This window comes from Macaca mulatta, chromosome 5 (genome assembly GCF_049350105.2).
Source record: "Macaca mulatta isolate MMU2019108-1 chromosome 5, T2T-MMU8v2.0, whole genome shotgun sequence".
In the NCBI taxonomy this organism is placed as follows: domain Eukaryota; kingdom Metazoa; phylum Chordata; class Mammalia; order Primates; family Cercopithecidae; genus Macaca; species Macaca mulatta.
The window spans coordinates 112322638-112346970 of NC_133410.1; the positions used below are offsets into that span (position 1 = coordinate 112322638).

At 37.2% G+C, this 24333-nt stretch overlaps 1 protein-coding gene and 1 pseudogene across 1 annotated transcript in view; one reads left to right on the forward strand and one right to left on the reverse strand.

The window, feature by feature from the left end:
* The window catches only part of SLC9B1 (solute carrier family 9 member B1), a 122141-nt gene that overhangs the window by 41771 nt on the left and 56037 nt on the right, over positions 1-24333 (reverse strand). Inside the window, exons 4-6 of the mRNA XM_001110263.5 lie at positions 6195-6365; positions 3618-3760; positions 2156-2283 (exon numbers count right to left, since the gene is read on the reverse strand). Of these exons, the coding sequence (XP_001110263.2) occupies positions 2156-2283; positions 3618-3760; positions 6195-6365 (442 nt within the window). The remainder of the gene's footprint in view (positions 1-2155; positions 2284-3617; positions 3761-6194; positions 6366-24333) is intronic.
* LOC100430181 (actin-related protein 3B-like) lies at positions 16897-17880 on the forward strand (annotated as a pseudogene).

Genomic DNA, 24333 nt, shown 5'->3' on the forward strand with positions numbered 1-24333 from the left:
CATCCAACAAAGTACTAATATCCAGAATCTAAAAGGAACTCAAACAAATCAGCAAGAAAAAAACAAATTATCCTATCAAAAAGCAGGCTAAGGACATGAATAGACACTTTCCAAAAGAAGATACACAAATGGCCAAGAAACATGAAAAAATCCTCAATGTCAGTAATTATCAGGGAAATGCAAACAAAACCACAACGTGATACCATCTCACTCTTCCAAGAATAGCCATAATCAGAAAATAAAAATAATAGATGTTGCCATGGATGTGGTAAAAAGGGAACACTTTTACACTGCTCGGGGGAATGTAAACTAGTCCAACCACAATGGAAAAGAGTATGAAGATTTCTTAAATAATTAAAAGTAGACCTACCATTTGATCTAGCAGTCACAATACTGGGTATCTACCCAGAGGAAAAGAAGTCATTATATGAAAAAAACACTTGCACACACGTTTATTGCAGCACAATTTGCAATTGTGAAAAATATGGAACTAGCTCAAATGCCCATCAATCAATGAATGCATAGAGAAAATGTGGTGTGTGTGTGTATATATATACTACTCAGTCATACTGGAATACTACTCAGCCATAAAAAGGAATGAAATAATTGCATTCCCAGCAACTTGGAAGGAATCAGAGACTATTATTCTAAGTGAAGTAATTCAGGAATGAAAAAAACCAGACATTGTATGTTCTGACTTACAAGTGAGAGTTATGCTATGAGGATGCAAAAGCATAATAGTGATACAATGGACTTTGGGGACTTAGTGGGAAGGTTAGGAGGGGGGTGAGGGATAAAGACTACACCTTGGGTGCAGTGTACACTGCTCTGGTGATGGGTGCACCAAAATCTCAGAAATTACCACTAAAAATATTTTCCATGTAACCAAACATCACCTATTCCTTAAAAACTATTGGAAAAAAAAAAGACATGAGATCAACCTAAATGCCTATCAATGGTGAACTGGATAAAGAAAATGTGGCACATATATACCATAGAATAATACACAGTCACAAGAAAGTACAAGATCATGTCCTTTGGAGCAAAGTGGATGGAGTTGAGGCCATTATCCTAAGTGAATTAACACAGGAATGGGAAACCAAATATCCCATATTCTCACTTACAAGTGGGAGCTAAACACTGAGTACACATGGACAGAAAGAAAGGAACAATCGTCACTAGGTGAATTTGAGGATGGAGGGTAGAAGGAGGGTGAGAATAGAAAAACTACCTATTGGGTATTATACTTATTACCTGGGTGACAAAATAATCTGCATACCAAACCCCTGTAACATGCAATTTATCAATATAACAAACCTGTTCATGTACCCCTTGAGCCAAAATAAAAATTGGAGAAGAAAAAAACTCCTAAGAGTTCTCGCTTTGGGTAGAGTTATGGGCATTATGATTTGAAGGCATAGTCAAAGGTCATTCCTCCTTTATTTATAAAGTTCTAATTTTTAAAATAAAAGTGCATTTGGGTATTTTATCATAAACATTAATTTAAAAATTCACTAGATTTTGTAGTAACTATATAATGGATGAATTTTGCTATGAATGTCATTGGAATGGAGAAGCAGAGACAAAAGTTGATGATTTAAGAAATGAAAAGGAGTTAGGATCTAGAGACAGTAGTTACAGACTTATTTTTAGGAATTCAAACATCAGGTAAATGGATGGTAGATAAAGATGGATGGGGCATTGGACATACGGCAAGAGTTTTTGTTTGTTTGCTTGCTTGCTTTAAAATGGGAGAGTTTATATTTATAAACCTATGTCTATATAAAATGCTTCTCAAATTATACATACACACATACATATGTATAAAATGTGCAACTGTATTTACATATAGCTATGAGGAAGAGGCCATTAGATAGATTAAAACATACAGATATGTTATAATACAGATGAAAAGGAATAAATTGATCATGTGAATTTTCTTGATGATAAACATTTAGGGGCTATGAATGTTTGTTAAAAATTTCATACAATTTGGGACATGGCTCTGCTTTTAATCAACTGTTTTCCAAGGTTTCCAATACTGTGAAAAGAATTTTAATAGAGATTTTCTATACAACATTCTGAATATTTTAACAGTTTTAAACAAGCATCCTTAATTGAATATTTTCATAAGAAAAAATGAGAAAGAAATTACCCTAATAGAAATGCCCATTCCCAGGGAAATTTCATAATGAAGTGGGAAAAAACAGCAGCTGCACTAGCTTCCATAAGGCATGGACCTACAGCCAATCTGAAACAAACCACCTTCAAGTGTCTCAAAGCCTGAAATACAAAACAGTCACACTTAGGTACATTTACAATGGCCAACAAGAAAATTATTTAAAGAAATATTGAACTATAAAGTCTTTTTTCATAAGAAGCTTTCACTAAACAAAATCTCATTTGAAAAGATTGTCCCACTGGACTTGGAACTCTATTACATTTTATATGTCATCATAGGTTGGATTATAAACAATTTCATCTTTTATAAAATATTATTGCATTTTAATTATTAAAAGATGAATTTTACTGTGATTAAATAGCTGTTGCTACCTTCCTGAACTTTCCTAATAAATAGTATAAATAGTGTCCTATTAGTGTTTTCCCATTAGTTAATTTTTTGATATGAACTGTTTGATTAACTTAATAATTATAAATAGAATGCCAACATGCCAAAGAAAATAACTTAAAAACTGCATACTTCATTTTAAAAGGGAGAACTTTTCAATTTTCTCCTTGGTTCATACTTTCAACTGGAGAATATAATCTCAATGGCTATAATTATTTATGCTCTTGAGCTATTTCTATTAAACCACATTTGCCACATTTATTTGAGTAGCTGTCATATTCATGAATAGTCATCTTAAAGATGGGATTTATGATCCCTAGATTGTAATATTTAAAGAAATGCTTTAAAAGGTTAGATTTTACAATAATGCAGAGATAATCAGGAACATAATCCTGTGGAGAAAACATCATAAAAAAGTTACTGAAATCCTTAATCTCCCTAAAAAAAGAAAAAGACTTTTATAAGGCTTTTCTTATCCTGTTAACTGAAGAGTACATAGTTCTCCATAGAAGAGCCTCCCAAATAATATAGGTGCTACATAAGAGACATTTATCTCTGTGCAAATGATTACAGGTGATTGCTAATAAAGACTTTACAACACAGTCAGTTCCCTTCATATCAGTGATAATGATGGCTATTTATTAGAAATTAAGGTGCCAATATTTCTACACAGTCTTTTTTCTTCTTCTTTTTTTTTTCTTTGTTTGTTTGTCTGTTTTGTTTTGCTTTTTTGAGACGGAGTCTTGCTGTGTCCCCAGGCTGGAGTGCAGTGGCACTATCTTGGCTCACTGCAATCTCCGTCGCTCAGGTTCAAGCAATTCCCTTGCCTCAGCCTCTCTAGTAGCTGGGATTACAGGTGCATGCCACCACGCCTGACTGATTTTTGTAGATTACAGGCGTGAGTCACCATGCCTGGTCTTTTTTTCTTTATCTTAAGTTTGTTTACAGACTCCACTTGGAACAGGTAAATAAAATTTTTGCTTCTTTTGTTTCTCACCATCCTCTAATATTTGAAATAACCTTACTCAATTTGTAATTGTAAATCTACCTGTGGATCGAGTCCAAGCCCAGCTCGTATTAGAATAACGGTAAGGGCAGTGCTTCTTAAAATTGAAGACCACGTGTTATGAACATGGACATGTTTACTGATGAATGGAACATTCCTAATTGTAAAACCAGCCAGTAACATCCCTTAAAAGAAAGAAAATAAAGATACATGACAGTTCATTTTTCTGAGAAAGAAAACAGAAACATTTACTTTCTTTTCTAATGTACTATGTCTCTCATTATGTTGGTAAAGTGCAGGTTACAAGCAAGTAGAGAAGGCAGCATGAATAAAGCCATGGCGATAAGAAACCATACATCTAAATGGGGTTCAACAAGTAATTTAGTGTTGCTGGAACATACACGGCAAGGAAAAGAGGGAGGAGAATGAGCTTGGTGGGCCAGATCATAGAAAGGTCTCCCCGAACTTTGGCAAAGTAAGGCACCACGGGAAGGTTTTAGGCAGAAAGTAACAATGAGTCTGGTGTTTTTTTATGTGAGGGTCTTGGTGAATTAGTTAGGGATAAAACTGGAGACAGAGACCAATTTGAAGGCTCTGCCACAGTCCACGCAAAAGTTGGAAACAAATAGCCTAAGCTAGAGCAAAAGAGAAAGTTTGGAGAGGAGGAAAATGATTCAATAAATACTTAGAAGGTGCTGCAAGAAAATTGTGGATACAGAAGCGACAGCAGAGGTAAGATGTAGAGATTATATCTGCTGACAATGTACTGAATATATATTTATTTTTTTGGGACAGGGTCTCATTCTGTTGTCCAAGCTGAGTGCAGTGATGCAAACATGGCTCACTGTAGGCTTAACCTCCTGAGCTCAAGTGATCTTCTTGCCTTAGCCTCCTGAGTAGCTGAGACCCAGAAAAATTTTTAATATTTTATAAAGACGAGGTCTGCTATTTTGCCCAGGCTGGTTTTGAACTCCTGGGCTCAGGCGATCCTCCTGCCTTGGCCTCCCAAATTGCTGCGATTATGGGCATGAGTCACCGTGCCTGGCCCACTGTACTGAATATTTAGATATATTTGAATACAGTAAGTTCTCACTTAACATTGTCTATAGGTTATTGGAAATGGCAACTTTGAGTAAAATGGTATATAACAAAACCAATTTAGCATAGGCTAAATGATATAAACAAGAGTCAATTTCCTATAGCATATTTTTGGTCACAAAACATCACCAAACTTCTAAATAAAGATCCAAAAACACTTCTAGTATTAAACAATGAAAGAAATATGAGCTCTACATACATCTTAGAGTTTTATAAAAACAAATAAGATAATTATTTACCTAATTTTTGGTGAATCCACAAGTGATGATGGTTATAGTGGTGATGGTTAAAATCAAAGAATAAATGCTTACAAAGTGAAAATTGTAAGAAGCACCTCCTCCCACTATGCAGTTCAAAAACAATCACAAATATGGTAGGCTGGCTGAGAGCTTTCATATCACATTGTTTATTGTCATGCATTTGTATGGTTATCATATACTTAACAAAATTTTGTTTTACAATAATTTGTATTCATTCATTTATTCATTGTAAAATCCACTTATTCTAGTTCAGGTTCACAGGTGACTGAGACTTATTCCAAAAAATCAAGGAGGGATTCCTCCCTAACACATTCTATGAATCTAGTATCACAATTATACCAAAATCAGGCAAAGACACACACACACACACACACACACACACCACACTACTGGCCAATATTGCTGATGAACGTAGATGCAAAAATTCTCAACTAGCAAAATGAATTCAATAGTACATCAAAAAGATAATGCAGTTAAGTGGGTTTTACTCCAGAAATACAAGGATGGTTCAATGTGTGAATCATTCTTCTGCAAAGACACATACACACATATGTTCACTGTAGCACTATTCACAATAAAAAGACATGGAATCAACTTAAATGACTAAATAAAGAAAATGTGGTACATATACACCATGGAATACTATGCAGTCATAAAAAAGAATGACATCATCTCCTTTGCAGCAACATGGATAGAGCTGAACATCATTATCCTAAGTGAAATAACTCAAAAACAGAAAAATCAAATACCACGTGTTCTCACTTATATGTGGGAGCTAAACAATGGGTACATATGGACATAAAGATGGAAATAATAGACACTGGGGAGTCCAAAAGGAGAGAGGGTTGGAGGGTTAAGGTTGAAAAATTACCTGTTGGGTATAGTATTCCCTATTTGGTGATGGGTTCACTAGAGCCCAAACCTCACCATTATGCAATATATCCAGGTATCAAACCTGCACATGTACCCCTTGAATCTAAGATTTTTAAAGATTCTATTAAACAATAAAGCAACAGGAATAATATACTGAGGATATTAAATTTATTTTAAAAATAAATTTTGGATAAAACTTGTGTGTGTATATATGTAGACAGAGAGAAAAATAAATACACACACACACATACAGTAAATACATATATGAAGAAACTATATAAAACACACTACATTGAAATGTTTCTGAATTATATCTAATTCAACAAGAAAATATTCAAAATTTGCATACAGTCAATAATAAAGAAAAGAGAACTAATTATATACTTACCAAGAAGAGGTGGAAGTGGAGGCACTAAAGGTATTCTAATGAGTTGTAAAATCTTTCCCCCAATAATGGCACTATAAAAAATAATTAACAATCCAAATAAATTTCCACCAGGGAGAGCTTCAGAGCCTAAGACTGACCAGGTCGTACACCATATCACAAAGAGTATAACTCCTGAAATACAAAAAAAGTACAGCTATATATCTACATACACATAGATATATACAAACAAAGGATCAATTATCTTTTATCATATATACTAATAACCAGTTCTATAAAATGATACATGGTATAGATCAACGTTGCTTCCTAGTTTGGTGGAAAGAGATATCTGCTTAACATATATTCCAAATAACCTGTCAATTTATGAGATAGGTTTTAAACAAAGTGTTTTTACTTTAAAAATATTTAAAACCTGTATCTGGGCCAGGTGCAGTGGTTCACGCCTTAATCTCAGCACTTTGGGAGGCTGAGGCAGGCTGGATCACGTGAGGTCAGGAGTTTGAGACCAGCCTGGCCAACACAGTGAAACCCCATCTCTACTAAAAATACAAAAATTAGCTGTATGCGGTGGTGCGTGCCTGTAATCCCAGCTATATGGGAAGCTGAGTCAGGAGAATCGCCTGAACCCAGGAGGCGGAGGCTGCAGTGAGCCAAGACTGCGCCACTGCACTCTAGCCTGGGTGACAGAGCGAGACTCAGTCTCAATAAAAGAATAAAAAAAAACCTGTATGTGAACTCTCGAAAATGCTAACCATTATAATATATCATAGTTAAGAACATCATGGCAATATGATGAGATTTACTTCATTTTGTATTTTAAAATAGCTTTTTCATCAGGATGGAAAATAAGAGGATGATTGTCTGTGATAAGAATTCACAACGTTATTGAAGATCACAGTGTCAGGGTGCCAAATCTTTTAACAGGAACCTACTAAATCTTTGTATTGAAAGGATAATTCAATTGATATTTGGCATAAATGTATTAGAGAAGGTAATGGCTAGAAGAAATGAACCTAGACTTTGTGGGAATAAATATAAAGTATCTTATATTATGTGTAGGAAGTAGAGGTAGATAAGATGAGTAGGTAGAAGTTACTAGACATCTTGTTTCTGGCAACTAGGTGCTACTCACAGAGGAATCCATAGGTTTCTGTAAAGGGCAAATAATAACATGGTAAATTTCCACATGCTAATTAAATCATTTGCCATGAATCATAGTAGGTAATGCTTTTAATGTTTTTAAAACAACTTACAGGCATTTTTTAGCTATGACCCCTTTCTGGCTGTATAGAATTTGCCAGGGTAAAAGAGGAGGATTTTTACTTACTCCAGGCAGAAAGTTAGAACAAAATTTCTTTCCCCGCTCCCTTCTGATTATTGTCATCCTGCAAAACTGGAAGCCTTGGAGGGCTAAACTCTTACTAAAAGAACGGATGAGGCTGGGCGCGGTGGTTCATGCCTGTGATCCCAGCACTTTGGGAGGCAGAGGCAGGTGGATCACCTGAGGTCAGGAGTTCAAGATGAGCCTTACCAACATGGTGAAATGCCGTCTCTACTAAAAATACAAAAAATTAGCCTGGCCTGGTGGCGCATGCCTGTAATCCCAGCTACTTGGGAGGCTGAGGCAGGAGAATCGCTTGAACCCAAGAGGTGGACATTGTAGTGAGCTGAGATGGCGCCACTTCACTCCAGCCTGGGCAACAAGAGCAAAACTCCATCTCAAGAAAAAGAAGAAGAAGAAGAAAAAAGAATGGACCAGAAAATGTCATCCTACTGACAAACTGAGAAGACAAGGCAGTTTGTCTTAGCTGGTCTCTGGGTGGCAAAGTCTTTTTTGAGAATTCATATGCAACACTGGCCTCATCCAACTTATGTGTAGGGCTCAAATTTACATTACATGTACAGGTTAGGGATCCCAAAGTTCTAAACCTACCATAAAAGTGTCCCTGCATAGAAGTATCCCTAGAACACTTGGTAGATGCTAATTCAAAAAATCTCTAATAGACACTCCTGATCCCAGACCGCATAAAGTCTCAAAGGTAAAACCAAGTGAATCTGAACTTAAAATAAAATAAGAAGAAATATCCCATGAGCAAAAGTTAACAGATACAACAAAGAATGGGATTAGATGTCTAAAAACCTCAGCTAATAGAACCACTAGATAGACACTATAAAATATGTATTTTCAAAGTGACTAGAGACAATTTTTTAAAAATTGGAGACAAGAGAAGAAAAAACTACTTGAAAGTATTGCAAAATAATTAAATAGAACATCTAGAAAAAACTTTAAAAGTTACTCAACTAAAAAACCCCACTAAGTACCCCAAATAGCAGTCTAGACATGGCTGAAGGAGAACACAGCAAAGTGGTAGATATGAGGAAATTACTTAAGAGCATAGCATAAAAAAATGAGGTGGAAAATGAGAGATTTAGATGATGGAAAATATCTAAAACACAACTAATAGTAGTTTCAGAAACATAATTGAAAGAATGAAGAAGATACAATATTTGAGAAGAAAACTGGCTTCAAATTTTACAGAATTGATTAAGGTTTTTATTGATTTGGACACAGGAAGTCAAATGAGTTCTAATCAGGATTAAGTAAAAGTACACACTTAGATAAAATGTTGAGAAACTATAGACTACCAAAGGCAAAAATAAAATCTTAAAGAATCTAGACAGAGAAAGAGATTAATCATAATGAAATAAACAATAAAGCAGATTCTCAATTCTTAATAGCAACAATAGAAGATGGAAGATAATTAAAATCTTCAAAGTACAGAGATAAAGAAGTCATTCAATGTTGAATTCTGTAGCCAGTTAACTGTCACTCAAACAAAAGACAAATGAAAGATATTGTCAAACAAATACATTTAAGAACATATGCCATTTTTTACTGGGGAAAAATCTACTGAGAGATATGCTTTAGAAATATAACATAGAACCAAAAAGGAAGGATCAATGTGCAAAGTAATCGGTAAAATGTAGGTTAGTCTAAACAAGTATTGGTTGTGTAACACATTAATAATGAAAATTGTTAATCAGAAGATATAAAGATAAGGCTGTGAGGTGACATGAAAAGGTTGGCAATTTATTTCCACACCAAAACTCCCCCCTAAAATTGCACAAAATACCAAAAACAATCATTTTAGTACCCGGAAAACTCATCAAAGACAGTTATCAAATTAAGAGCATTTATTCTTAAAGTGTTAGGGTTTTTGGTAGGATTGGTAAAAGTCTGAGCCCTTCCTGACTGGGGATGCTCCCTAATGTGGTTTGGCTCTGTGTCCCCACCCAAATCTCATCTTGAATTGTACTCCCATAATTCCCATGTGTTGTGGGAGGGACCTGGTGGGAGATAATTGAATCACGGGGGTGGTTCCCCCCATACTGTTCTCATGGTAGTGAATAAGCCTCACAAGATCTGATGGCTTTATCAGGGGTTTCTGCTTTTGCATCTTCCTCTTGCCGCCACCATGTAAGAAGTGCCTTTCACCTCCCACCATGATTCTGAGGCCTCCCCAGTCATCTGGAACTATAAGTCCAATTAAACCTCTTTTTCTTCCCAGTCTTGGGTATGTCTTTATCAGCAGAATGAAAACGGACTAATACACTCCCATCCCTCTTTTCATCCCCAAGCTCAGCTGGGAAAAACTGTAGTTTTACCAGTATGAAGCTAGATGTAAAAACCAGCAGCTTTCCTGTTAGGGCTGGGGGCAGAAGTGGATTTGGTATGGAGTAGAGGGAAGAAATCAATGGTTTTGCCAGTTAAATATAGCAGAGTGGTTTGGGAATGAACAGAGAGAATCACAGCTTTACTAGTCTGAAGTTGCAGTCTCAGTTGGGGAAGTGGAAGACAAGACAAAAATTTAAATGAGAGATCCTGAGGGTCAATAGGTGCAGCAAACCACCATGGCACAGGTATACCTATGTAACAAACCTGCACGTTCTGTACATGTATCCTGGAATTCAAGAAAGAAAGAGAGAGAGAGAGAGAGAGAGAGGAAAGAAAGAAAAGAAAGACCCACATGCAAGGCTAGAGTTTCCCAATTCCAAGTTCCAATTCTCTCACTGAGAAGAGTGGCTCACTGTGCCTAAATTGTTTATACAAACACTGTGGTTTACTCTGAACAGCTGCTTTCCTTCTGGGAGTCTGGAATTCTGGTACATGTGAAGGAGAGTAATGTCCATAAAATCCTGAGTACTTAGTCTCTAATGAGACTCTGGTCCTGGTAGACGACATTGCACATGTGTTGTCAAAATTTCATGCTGGGAAAGAAAAACACATCCTTGTAACTCCACAGGAGGTGATTCTGGGAAGTTTGTGCCTGGTTTCCTCCAGACTTTACCACATACGCCTTTTTCCCTTTGCTAATTTTGCTTTGTATCCTTTCACTATAATAAATTAAAAACCTGAATATTACTTAAAAAAATGAGAGATCCTGGAAAGGAGAGAGTCATAGACAGTTTGAGATAAGTTCTCCACACATATATGGCTGATTGGAAAAGTATGGAAGTGTAGGAAAGACTCAAGAGAGTATGACAAAAAGTAAAAATGAAGTGAGACTTGAGTATTAATTGCAACTTTGAATGCATTCACCCACCCACCCACAGATTATTTGGCAGATAGTGTAAGCCTTACTAGCTTTAACATGTCTCTCCAAAATCAAGCTATGCAACAGACACAAAGGAAATTCCTAGAAAGACAGGCTAAAATAATAATAATAATAACAACAACACAATATAAAAGACATCACTGCTGAAAACCACTGGGCAGAAGGATTACACAGTACAAGTATAGGCCAATTACCAAAACAATAACAACAACAAAACAATCACAAATAAAAACCAAATCCAGATTTGCTATAATGTATAATTAAAGTGTTTAGTTTTCAATTAAAAATTATTAGATGTGTAAGGAAACAGGAAAATATGGCTCATATTCTGGAAAAAAAAAAGCAGTGAATAGAAACTGTCTGAATTCAGATATCAGATTTAGAAAATTTTCAAAGTATATATTATAAATATATTCAAATTAAAAATATAACGTTCTGTCTAATAGAGAATATGAATAAGGAGACAGAACATATTTAAAAATAGAAATCTAGAATTGAAAAGTACAACAATTAAAGTGAAAAAATCACTAGCGAGGTTCAATAGCATATTTGACCTTGTGAAAGAAAGTATCAGTGAACTTCAAGATAGACCAATAGAGGTTAATCAATCTGAAGAACAAAAAGAAAAAAGGATAATAAACAGATCCTCAGAAACTTATGGGATACCATCAAGAGCACTAACATATGCATAATGGGAATTCCAGGAGAAGAGAGAGATAAGGGGGCAGAAAAATATTTGAAAACATGTCTGAAAACTTCAAAAATGTTATGAAAAACATTAATCTTCAGATATAAGAAGTTCAACAAATCTCAAGTACAATAAACACAAAGAGATTCACACCTAGAGCCATAATTATCAAATTGGTGAAAACCAAGGATAATAAAAAAATTATGAAAGTAGCAAGAGATGACTTATCACATACAGGAGAACAATAATATGATCAATACTGGCATTTTTATCTGAAAAAAAGGAAGGCTTATGAAGCAACATTTCAAAAGTGCAGGGAAAAATAACTGTCAATCAAGAATTCTGCATCCAGTTAAATGATCCTTCAAAAATGAAGCTGAAATAAAGACATTTCCAGATAAATAAAAATAAAGAGAACTTACCCTTGATAAAGAAACACTAAAGAAAATGCTTTTAAGATAAAAGGACAGAAAACCAAACACTGCAGGTTCTCACTCATAGGTGGGAATTGACCAATGAGAACATTTGGATGCAGGGTGGGGAACATCACACACCAGGGCCTGACGTGAGGTGGGGGGAGTGGGGAGGGATAGCATTAGGAGAAATACCTAACGTAAATGAAGAGTTAATGGGTGCAGGACACCAACATGGCACATGTATACATATGTAACAAACCTGCATGTTGTGCACATGTACCCTAGAACTTAAAGTATATATATATATATAAAGATAAAAGGATATGACACCAGATGGCAACTTGAACCTATAAGGAATAAGTGGCACTGGAAATGGTAAATAAATTTGTAAGTATAAAAGATGTGTGTGTGTGTGTGTATTCTGATTTAATCTCTTTTAAAAAACCATATGATTATTATAGGCAATAACTATACCAATACTGCTGAGTTTATAGCATAAAAGAGGTACATTGGACCAAAGTTGCTATATAACACTGGAATTAAGTAAAAATTATTAAACCAAAGTAGATTGTAAAAAGTGAAGATGATTGATTATTATAATCCCCAAAGGCACTTGGGAGGCTGAGATAGAAGTATTGCTTGAGGCTAGGAGTTTGAAACTAGCCCAAGCAACACAATGAGACTCTGTTGATATAGTTTGGATATGTGTCCCTGCCCAAATCTCATGGTGAATTGTAATTCCCAAAGTTGGAGGTGGGTCCTGCTGGGAGGTGAATAGATCATGGGGGCAGATTTCTCATGAATGGTTAGTACCGTCCTCTTAGTGCTGTCCTTGTGACAGTGAGTAAGTTCTTGTGAGATCTCATTTAAAAGTGTGTGGCACTGACCCTTGCTCTTTTACTCCTGCTTTCACTATGTGACATGCATTTGCCTTCTGCCACGATTGTAAGCTTCCTGAAGGCTTCCCAGAAGCAGATGCCTCTACGCTTCCTGTACAGCCTGCAGAACTGTGAGCCAATTAAACCTCTCATAAATTATTGAGTCTCAGGTATTTGAAAACAATGCAAGAATGGACTAATACAACTGTCTCTAAAAAAATTTAAGCAAAATTACCCAGGTGTGATGACACATGCCTGTAGTCCCAGCTACTTGACAGGCAAAGGTGAGAGGACTGATTGAGCCCAGGAGTATGAGGCTGCAATAAGCTATGACCATGCCATTGTCTCTTAAAATAATAAGCCCCAAAGAGGCCGGGCATAGTGGCTCACACCTGTAGTCCCAGCACTTTGGGAGGCCATGACGGGTAGATCACGAGGTCAAGAGATGGAGACAATCCAGGCTAACATGGTGAAACCCCGTGTCTACTAAAAATACAAAAAATTAACTGGGCGTGGTGGCAGGCACCTGTAGTCTCAGCTACTTGGGAGGCTGAGGCAGGAGAATGGCGTGAACCCGGGAGGTGGAGCTTGCTGTGAGCCGAGATCATGCCACTGCACTCCAGCCTGGGCGACAGAGCAAGACTGTCTCAAAAAACAAAAAAACAAAAACAAAAAAAACCAAAAAAAACAGCCCCAGAGAAACCACTACAACAAAAAGCTGGAAACCATAGCAAAAATCAACAGAGAAGTTGAAATAGGGCACTAAAAATACTTGGTTAACATGAAAGAAGCAGTAATGTGAGAAAAGAAAAACAAAAAGATATGACACATGGAAAACAAATAACGAAATGTTAAATGCAAATCCAGCCATATCAATAATTACGTAAAATGTGAATGCACTAAAATCAAAAGGCAACTATTACCATACAGGACTTTAAAAAAACAAGATTCAGCTATATGGTGCCTACAAGAAACAAACTTTACATAAAACAAGCAGGTTGAATGTAAAAGGATAGGAGATTAGAAGATATATGCAAATGGTAATTATGGGTGAAAGAAGAAAACACAAGTGTTTTCTTGTTTTTTCTATATATATATATATAAATATAATTTTTTTAAACCTATAAGTCAGTTTTATTGTCTGTAAAATGGGGATAAAAAATTATCTCTTGCCAATATACATAGGTTTTGTTACAATAAAATGAACTAGTGAGCATGAAAGAATATTGCAATCTGTAAGATGTTCTCCCAGGAATTCTTGCATTCTAGGAAAATCAGAACATTTCTGGTAATAGAATTTTTGACATTTTGAGGAAAGATTTTTTAAGGATATATGCAAAAAGAACACGTTCTCTTCTCTAATTACATCATGGATTCTCTTTTTGCATTGAGATTTTGCTTGAATATCAATAGACAAGAGAAGGGGGTGGTTCAAGCACTTGTCTAGTGAGCAGAATGCTGACAGGAAGCAAGGAGCCGGAAGGACACTCCCTGTGCTTTCGGTCAGGGGCTCTCTTGGCTGGTGTCAAGGATTTGTTCTCAGTGACAAGACAAACACAGAAATGGAGAGTGATTACAAAGTTCTGTAGCAATCTGACACTGTATCTTATAAAAAGTAAGTATCAGTCTACATCAAATGGGAAATTAAAAACAAAAACTATTGGGTCCTAATCTACTAAGCTTAGTCCCTAGGTGACAAAATAATCTGTACAACAAACCCGCATGACACAAGTTTACCTATATAACAAACCTGAACATGTACCCCTGAAATGTACCCCAAAATAAAAGTTTTTTTTTAAAGAAAGAAAGAAAAACAAAACAAAAAAAACACATCTGTTTCTTCATCACAGATAATTTGAGAAGCACTAGTGTCAGGAAAAAAGAATAATAAACAATATGTATATTAAAACCTCACCAGAAAACATATATGCAGTGGGATATCTTTTTGGACATTAAAGAAATGTGAAAAATCACACATATATTCCTAAAGAACTTGACTATATTATATATGTATGTTTATTTAGAATATTAAATTGAATTAAGTATTAAATTTATTTTTTAAACACTGGTATAAAGGAAGGATGTTCTGATTAAGAAGGATAGATAAAGGGCAATTACAACTCTGAGTAGAGAAATAGTAAAATGCCCAGAAACAGACTGGCAAAAGCTATGGAGTAATTAATCTCACAAAAGGAAGCAGAATTTATTAATATAAATAACAAAGTATTGCTGATAGTTAAATAATTATGAGTTATACTGAATAATTATTTTATATTTTAAAATAGCAAAACCCAAAACAAAACAGTGTGGTAAAGCTGTGGTGAGGTTTGTACATTTTAGGAAGCCTTGGTATTTTTACCTCATATGGTTTATTGATAAGAAAAAATTTAAAAAAAGTTAAAAATGATTTCTCTGCTGCTTAAATTCTGATATACATCTACTGCGTGGTAAGATATGAGTTTAGAGTCATTGTATTTTTTTCGTAGTTCCACTAATAAGAATTTTTTTTTTTTTTTGAGATGGAGTTTCGTTCTTGTTGCCCAGGCTGGAGTGCAATGACATGATCTCGGCTCACCACAACCTCCGCTTCCCAGGTTCAAGCGATTCTCCTGTCTCAGCCTCCCGAGTAGCTGGGATTACAGGCATGTGGCACCATACCCGGCTAATTTATTTTTTTTAGTAGAGACAGGGTTTCTCCATGTTGGTCAGGCTGGTCTTGAACTCCTGACCTCACGTGATCCACCTGCCTCAGCCTCTCAAAGTGCCGGGATTACAGGCGTGAGCCACCATGACCAGCCAAAGCTTTACTTTCTAAAAATTATATTAAAATTGATATTTCTCTATTATCTAATCATAAATTACATCAAATATGCTGTTTTGAATTTTATTTTTCCCTTTAAACATAAAGACACACATTCAATTCATTGTGCTAGATAAATTACCAGTGTGATCACAAATTAAGAAATCTAATTCAAAGAATTTGGCATACAAGGAGTCCTGAAAGTGTTAATAACTTTTGATGCAAAGATAATTTTATGAAAGTAATAGAAGACCAAAAAAAAAAGTACAAAACAATTATTATGTAAGTATCTTCCTTTTTCTGAATCACCCATGATTACTTTCTCCACCAAGCAAAAACTGACTGCATACTTATCTGTCTCCAACCTGCCCAACCTCTTTTCCTAAACCTCCCCAGCCTCTCAGGACAGACAGGCTGCTACTGTACTTTGTGCATTCTGCTATTTTTAGCAAGAGGCCTATTTTGTCAGTGTTGTCTGAATACATATTTGCCAACTCCCAGACTGTCAATCACTTATTTATTTAGTCTCTTTTCTTGTATTTCCCTTTTCCTTTCCTTTTCTTTCCTTTCTTTTTCCCTTTCCTCCTCCCTTCTTTCTTTGGCTTATTTTTTTTTTCCTTTAACTCCCATTCACTATTTCCATGACTGTCAAATAGTAGATTGATCCTTTAAAATACTCCTTTTAAAAAATTTATTGTACTTTAAGTTCTGGGATACATGTACAGAATGTGCAGGTTTGTTATATAGGTATACATGTGCCATGGTGGTTTGCTGCACCCATCTACAATATATCTTATAATAAAAATGGAAATACGCAGGAGACGCGGCACATGGGGTGAGTGGGTTGCCGAGTGCATGGTGGCAGGGTGCTCCAGGGTGGCCAGTGGGGCTAAGTGCTGTGTATTCCAAGCATAGCGGGCTTCCTGCCTTCCTGTGTGGCAGACTGTGGCATCAGGTAAGAGCCACTCAGTGCCCACGTTGGCTCCTCCATGGCCCTGCTCTCAGCCCCTGGCATCCAGCCCACACCTGGAGGTTGAGCTGCATCCACTGCTCTGGGTCTCAGCCCTGTGACAACCTCAGTAGGTATTCCAAACTTGGCTATGCAGGCAACACTGAGCCATAGTTTACTATTCTTTCATGCATTTCTATCAGAGAGTCAGCAAAGGTAGATGACAAAGCCCAAAGGAGAATGTTGAGGGGAGTTGATGACCTTGACTTTTTAAATACAGGATGAAGCCATTGATAAATCTATGTATGCTACAAAGTGGTCAATATGACATGGAATCACTGAAGACTGCGGTATTATGGAAAGGTTCATGGAGCAAGTGGTTTTTAAATATTTTTGAGCAGAATCTGAGGACCATTATTTTTTAATGACAGAACTTCCACGGAATACACTAGAAAACAGAGAGCATTTTTGCAGAAATTATGTTTGAATTATTTAATGTACTAGGATTCTACATTGCAGTTCAGGAGGTACTGGCCTTGGTGGCATCTTGGACATCTCACCAAGTGGGCGAATGTATGTTAATGACTATAGTAATTGACAAAAGAGATGGAGTCACCCATGTTCTCCCAGTTGTAGAAGGTTATGTAATTGGGAGCTGCATCAAACACATCCTGATTGTAGGTGATATTGCGTATTTCATCCAACAGCTGCTAAGGGAGAGGGAAGTAGGAATCCCTCTTGGGCAGTCACTGGAGACCACAAAAGCCATGAAGGAGAAATACTGTTACATTTGCCCTGATATAGTCAAGGAATTTGCTAAGTATGACGTGGATCCCTGGAAGTGGATCAAACAGTACACAGGTATCAGTGTTATCAACCAAGAGAAATTCATAATAGATGTTGGTTACAAAAGGTTCCTGCAACCTGAAATATTTTTTTACCCAGAGTTTGCCAACCCAGACGTTATGGAATCCATCTTGAATATTGTTGATGAATACAAAACTGTCCCATTGATGTGCATTGTCCACTGTATAAGAATGCTGTTCTTTCAAGAGGTTTGACTATGTTCAGGAATTTGAACCTCAACTGCAGAGAGATTTGAAGAGTGGTACACGTCAGATTAAAACTCAGTAAAGGAGCTCAGTGGCAGGAGACTCAAACCTAAGCTTGCAGAGGTTCGGGTGGCAATCCATCACATGCAGCACTATGCCTTATGGTTTGGAAGCTTAATGCTAGCCTCAACTCTGGAGTTATTTCAGACTGTCACACCAAGAAGGCCTATGAAGAATATGGCCCCAGCATCTGCCACCACAGTCTTCTCTTTGGAGTAATGTCTTAATGTCTGCCTTGAAAGCATCATTTAATAGTGCCATGTTGGGGAACAAGTGTCCGTCAGAACCCAGAGAAGACCACCATTTCTAAATGACGTTTGGTGTTGATGTTTGAGCAGCATGCTTGCATCACCTAGTGCATGAGGCACAGTGCAGAGTCATTTCAGTAAAAGTCATTTCTTTATGTGTTGGCTGTTGTATGCCCACTCCTCCTTCTCTCACTCCCTTTCTTCATACTTCCTCAGTTTCCCTCCTCCTTTTCACTGGAGCTTTTTTGTTGACAAATACCATTCTCAAAGAATTCAAATGTGACTTTGAAAATTGTTAAGAGGAAAAGAAATTTAAAAATGGCCCAAAATAGTTCTCCCCCAGTGGCACAAATCCTTTTTCCCCAGCCTATTTTTATAAATAAAATGTTATAAACTTAAAATACAAAAAAAAAAAAAACACAAAACATTATTTACAGGATGCAATTAAAGCAGTGCATAGAGGAAAATGTATAGCTTTAGAAACAGGAAGAAAAAGTAATCTAAAATTGATAATTATAACTTCCATCTTAAGACTCTAGAAAAAGATGAGTAAACCAAGCCAAAAGTAAGTAGGATGTATGAAATGCAAAGGTCACAGTGGAAAACGATATATACAGAACAGGATATCATTAAAAACAACCAAAGAAACCCAGAATTGCTTATTTCAGAAAGTCAAGAAAATATATAAAAGTCAAGAAATATAATGTTTAGTTACATTGACCAAGAAAAAAGAAAGAAGACACTAATTCCCAAAATCAAGAATGAAAGAGAAATATCACTACAGACCTTACCCTTAAAAGGATGTTAAGAAAATGGTGTAATAACTTTAAGGTAAAAAATTAGACAGCTCAGATAAAATAGAACAATTCTTAGAAAGACACAAATTACCAAAACTGACTAAGGGAGAAAGGAAAAAATATATACCAATATCAAGTAAAGAAACTGCATCAGTAATTTAAAACCTTCCTATAGAGAAAAAATATACTTCACTGGTGAATTCTATCAAACTATTAAGGGAGGAAACAATACCAATGTTACAAAAACTTTTTTCAGCAAATAGAGGAGGAAGGAAACTTCCCAACTAACTTTATTTCATTTGATATCAATATTACCCTGACATCGATACGAGACAAAGACATTACAAGAAAACACAGCTATATACCAATATTCCTTGTGAACCTAGACATAAAAATTCTTAACCAAATATTAGCAAACGTAATTGAGCAACATATGAAAAAAAATGAAGTTTATCTCAGGAATGTGAGGTTGACTTAACATCCAAAATCAATGTAATAAACTATATTAAGAGAATAAAGGACATAACCATATGATCACCTCAACAGATGCAGAAAAGCATTTGACAGAATTCAACACTCATATATTTTTAAAAAATCTCATCAACTTATTAATAGAAGAGAACTTCTTCAAATGATCAAGGCATCTACCAGAAGCCTATAGCAAACATACTTTATGGTTAAAAAAAAAATCGAATGTGCTTCCCTCTAGATTAGGAAAAATGCAAAGATACCTGTGTTTACCACTTCTATTTTACAATGCACCATAGGTCTTAGTTTGTGCAATAGTCAAGGAAAAAAAGGTATGGAAAAAAGACAACTCTTTTTGTTATTAGCCTTGTATACAGAAAATCCTGAGGAACACACCCACACACACACCCACATACCACACCCCCTCCCACATACCACACCCCCTCCCAAATTTACTAGAACTAAGAGAGGGGCTTAGCAAGTTTGTAGAGTATATGATCAATATACAAAAATCAGTTGTATATATAGTAGCAATAAACAATACAAAGATGAAATAAAGAAAACAATTCCAATCACAATAGCATCAAAAATAAATGTCTTAGTTTGTTTTATGTTGTTATAATAGAATGTCTGAGACTGTATAAAGAGGTTTATTTAGCTCATGTTTCTCCAGACTGGGAAGTTCAAGAAGCATGGCACCAGCATCTGCTTAGCTTCTGGTGAGGACTTTAGTAGTGCATCAAAACATGGCAGAAGACCAAAGAGGAAGTGGGAATGTGCCAAGAGGCCAAATGCAAGGTACAACTTTGTACAATGGGTTGCTTTATAACAATCCATTCTCAGGGTAACTAATGTATTCCCACAGGAACCAATCCAGTTTCATGACAACAAGAACTCACTCACTATATGAGGACTGCACCAAGCTGCTCAAAATGGCAGAGTCCCCATGACCCAAGCATTTCTCATTAGGCTCTACCTCTTAAAGGTTCCAACATGATTTTTGGCAGAGACACTGAAACCATGGCATTCCACCCTTGGAACCCCAAACTCATGTCTCTCTTACACTGTAAAATATAATTATTCAACCCTAATGGTCTTCCAGTACCAATTCAAAGGTCAAAGTCCAAAGTGTCATATAAGGCTCAAGGCAAGTTCCTTCTAGCTATGAGCCTGTAAACTAATAATAATAATAAGAAAACAAGTTATTTACTTCCAAGATACAATGGTGGAATAGTCATATGGCAGACAGTCCCATTCCAAAAGGGAGAAATAGGCCAAAAGAAGAAAGAGGTGACAAGCCTCGAGCAAGTCCAAAACTCAGCAGGGCAGACACTAAATCTGAAAGCTCCAGAATAATTCTCCACTCCATGTGCTGCCTCCTGGGCACAGTGGGGAGTTTTATCCCTAAAGCCTTGGGCAGCCCCACCTCCACTGCTTTGTTGGGCATAGCCACATGGCTGCTCTCACTGGTTGGAGTTGGTTACCTGTGGCTTTTCCAGGCTGAGGTTGTATGTTGGCAATGGCTCTATAGTTCTGGAGTCCCAGTGGTGGTCCACTTTCATGTATTCACTAGGCATTGCGCTAGTACAGGCTCTTTGTGGCAGCTGCAACACCCCATTTTTCTGCTCAGCATTGCCTTAGGGGAGGTACACTGCAGTGGCTCTGGCCCTGCAACAAGTCTCTACCTGAGCTCCCAGTCTTTTCAGTACATTCCTTAAAATCTAGGTGGAAGCCACCATGCCTCCACTTCTCTTGTATTCTGCACATCTGAAAACCTAGTACCACATGGTTATAAATGCCATCAAGGTTTACCGCTTGCACCCTTCAGAGTGGTGTCATGAGCTGCATCTGAGGCTGCTTGATCCACGACTGTTTGCCACCAAGGTTTATGGCTTGTATCTTGTGGGATGGCAGCCTGAGCCACACCTGGGTATGATTGTGCCATGGCTGGGGTGGCTGCTGAGGGCTGTGCCAGAATTTGGGGAGCAGGATCTCAAAACAGCTACACAGGGCAGTGATGCATGGGTCCTGTCTCTTAAAACCATTCTGTCCTCCTAGACCTCTGGAGAGACAACCTCTAAAATTTCTGAAATGCCTTCAAGGGTCTTTAAAAAAATTATCTCAATAATTATCAACTGGCTTTCTTCTCTCAGTGCTAATCTTTTTAGTATTTCTTGTTCTGCTGCAACCTTGGATTCCTCTCCTGAAAATGCTCTTTCATTCTCTACCACATGGCCAGGCTATTAATTTTCAAATTTATGCTTGTTTCCCTTTCATTTTGCATTTCACTGAATGTAGTAAACAGTAGCTACACAGCTGCTCTATATTTTGCTTAGAAATTTCTTCTGCCAGGTACCCTAGTTCATCAATCTTAAGTCTGGCCTTCCACAAAACCTTAGGGCACAAAGCCTTAGATACAACACAGCCAAATTTTTGCTATGGTGTAACAAGGATGACTTTGTCTCCAGTTCTTAATACCTTGTTCCTCATTTCTATCTGAGATCTCATTAAAATGGCCTTTGCTGTCCATATTTCTATCAGCATTGTGGTAATGACTACTTAACCAATCTCTAAGAAATTCTAAACTTTCTCTCATCTTTTTGTTGTCTTCTGAGCCCTCACCAAAATTATCCTTAATGCTCTGTTTATGACAATACAGTCTTTTTCTACTCTGCTCCTTCAAACTTTTCCAGCCTCTGCCCATTACCCAGTTCCAATGAGGCTTCTGCATTTTCGAGTATCTATATAGCAACATCCCACTCTCAGTACCAATTTTCTGTCTTAGTCCGTTTTGTGTTGCTATAACAGAATACCGGAGACTGAGTAATTTATAAAGAGGTATATTTGGCTTGCAGTTCTGCAGGCTGGAAAGCATGACACTGGCATCTGCTTGGGTTCTGGTGAAAGCTTTAGTGTTGTGTCACAATATGGCAGAAGAAGGTTAAAGGTGAGTAGGCATGCACCAAGGGGCCAAGCATGAAGCGTGACCTCACTGTATAGGAACTCATTTTCATGGTAACTAATCCATTCCTGAGAGAACTAATCTAGTCTCACAAGAGTGAGAACACACTCACTAGTTTAAGAATAGTACCAAGCTGCCCACAAAGGAAGAGCTCTCAAGACCCAAACACTTCCCGTTAGGCCCCACCTCTTAAGCATTCCAACATGAGTTTTGGTAGGGACACTCAAACTATAGCAATAATAGAATAATTAGGAAAAAATTTAACAAAATAAGTGCAAAACCTTTGCACTGAAAACTAAAAAACATCACTCAGATAAGTGCCTAAACAAATGGAGAGATATATCATGTTAATGGATTATATGACTCAATATTGTTAGATGACAATTGATCTACAAATTAACTGCAATTCCTGCCAAAAGTCTAGAAAGATTATTGGAAAAATTGACAAGCTCATTCTAAAATCATACAGAAATACAATAATATCTAGAATAGCCAAAACAATCTTGCTAAGTAAGAATGAAGTTAGAGTACTTAATACTGCCTTATTTTAAAATTCAGTGTAAAGCAAAAGTAGTCAAGACAGTATAGAATCCACATTAAGAGAGATAGATCGATCAATGGAATTAAGGGGAGTTCAGAATCCAACCCACTTTCATTTGATGAAAGTCAATTGATTTTCATCAAAGATGCTAAGACAATTCAATAGGAAAAAGATGTTCTTTCTATAAGTGATTCTATAAGAATTGGTTATTCATTTACAAAAAGTAAACCTAGATCCTTAGGTCATATATGGAAATTAACTAAAATGGATGATAGACCTAACTGTAAGAGCTAAAACTAAACGTCTAGGAAAAAATACAGGAGAAAATATTTATGACCTTGGACTAAGCAAAGGTTTCTTAGATATAATATCAAAAACATGATCCATAAAAGAAAAACTGATAAACTGGGACTTCATCAAAATGATGACATCTTTGCTTCTCAAATATTTCTTGAATAAATGACAAAAGAGGATTGTTCCAAGATGGTCAAATAGGAACAGCTTTGGTCTGCAGCTCCCAGCGTGATCGACGCAGAAGCCAGGTGATTTCTGCATTTCCAACTGAGGTACCTGGTTCATCTCACTGGGACTGGTTGGACAGTGGGTGCAGCCCAGAGAGGGTGAGCCAAAGCAGGGTGGGGTGTCACCTCACCCAGGAAGTGATGCAAGGGGATGGGGGATTTCCCTTTACTAGCCAATGGAAGCCGTGACTATGGTACCTGGAAAATTGGGACATCCCACCCTAATATTGTGCTTTTCCAATGGTCTTAGCAAATGGCACACTAGGAGATTATATCCCACTCCTGGCTCAGCGGGTCCCACGGCTACAGAGCCTTACTCACTGCTAGTGCAGCAGTCCAAGATTGAACTGCAAGGCTGCAGCCTGGGCTGGGAGAGGGGCATCTGACATTGCTGAGGCTTGAGTAGGTAAACAAAGCAGCTGGGAAGCTCCTTTGAGCTCCACCACAGCTCAGTGAGGCCTGCCTGCCTCTGTAGACTCCACCTCTGGGTGCAGGGTATAGCTGAACAAAAGGCAGCAGAAACTTCTGCAGACTTAAATGTCCCCAGTGGTTCTCCCAGCACGGAGTTTGAGCACTGAGAATGGACAGAGCTGTCAGTAGGGGCCGATTGACACCTCACATAGCCAGGTGCCCCTCTGAGACGAAGCTTCCAGAGGAGGAATCAGGCAGCAATATTTGCTGTTCTGCAGCCTCCACTGGTGATACCCAGGCAAACAGGGTCTGCAGTAGACCTCCAGCAAACTCCAACAGACATGAAGCTGAGGATCCTGTTAGAAGGAAAACTAGCAAACAGAAAGGAATAGCATCAACATCAACAAAAAGGACATCCACACCAAAACCCCATCTGTAGGTCACCATCATCAAAGACCAAAGGTAGATAAAACCACAAAGATGGGGAGAAACCAGAGCAGAAAAGCTGAAAATTCTAAAAACCAGAGCACCTCTTCTCCTTCAAAGGATTGCAGCTGCTCGCCAGCAATGGAACAAAGCTGGACAGAGAATGAATTTCACGAGTTGTCAGAAGTAGGCTTCAGAAGCTTGGTAATAACAAACTTCTCCGAGCTAAAGGAGGATGTTCAAACCCAAGGCAAGGAAGCTAAAAACCTTGAAAAAGATTAGATGAATGGCTAACAAGATTAAACA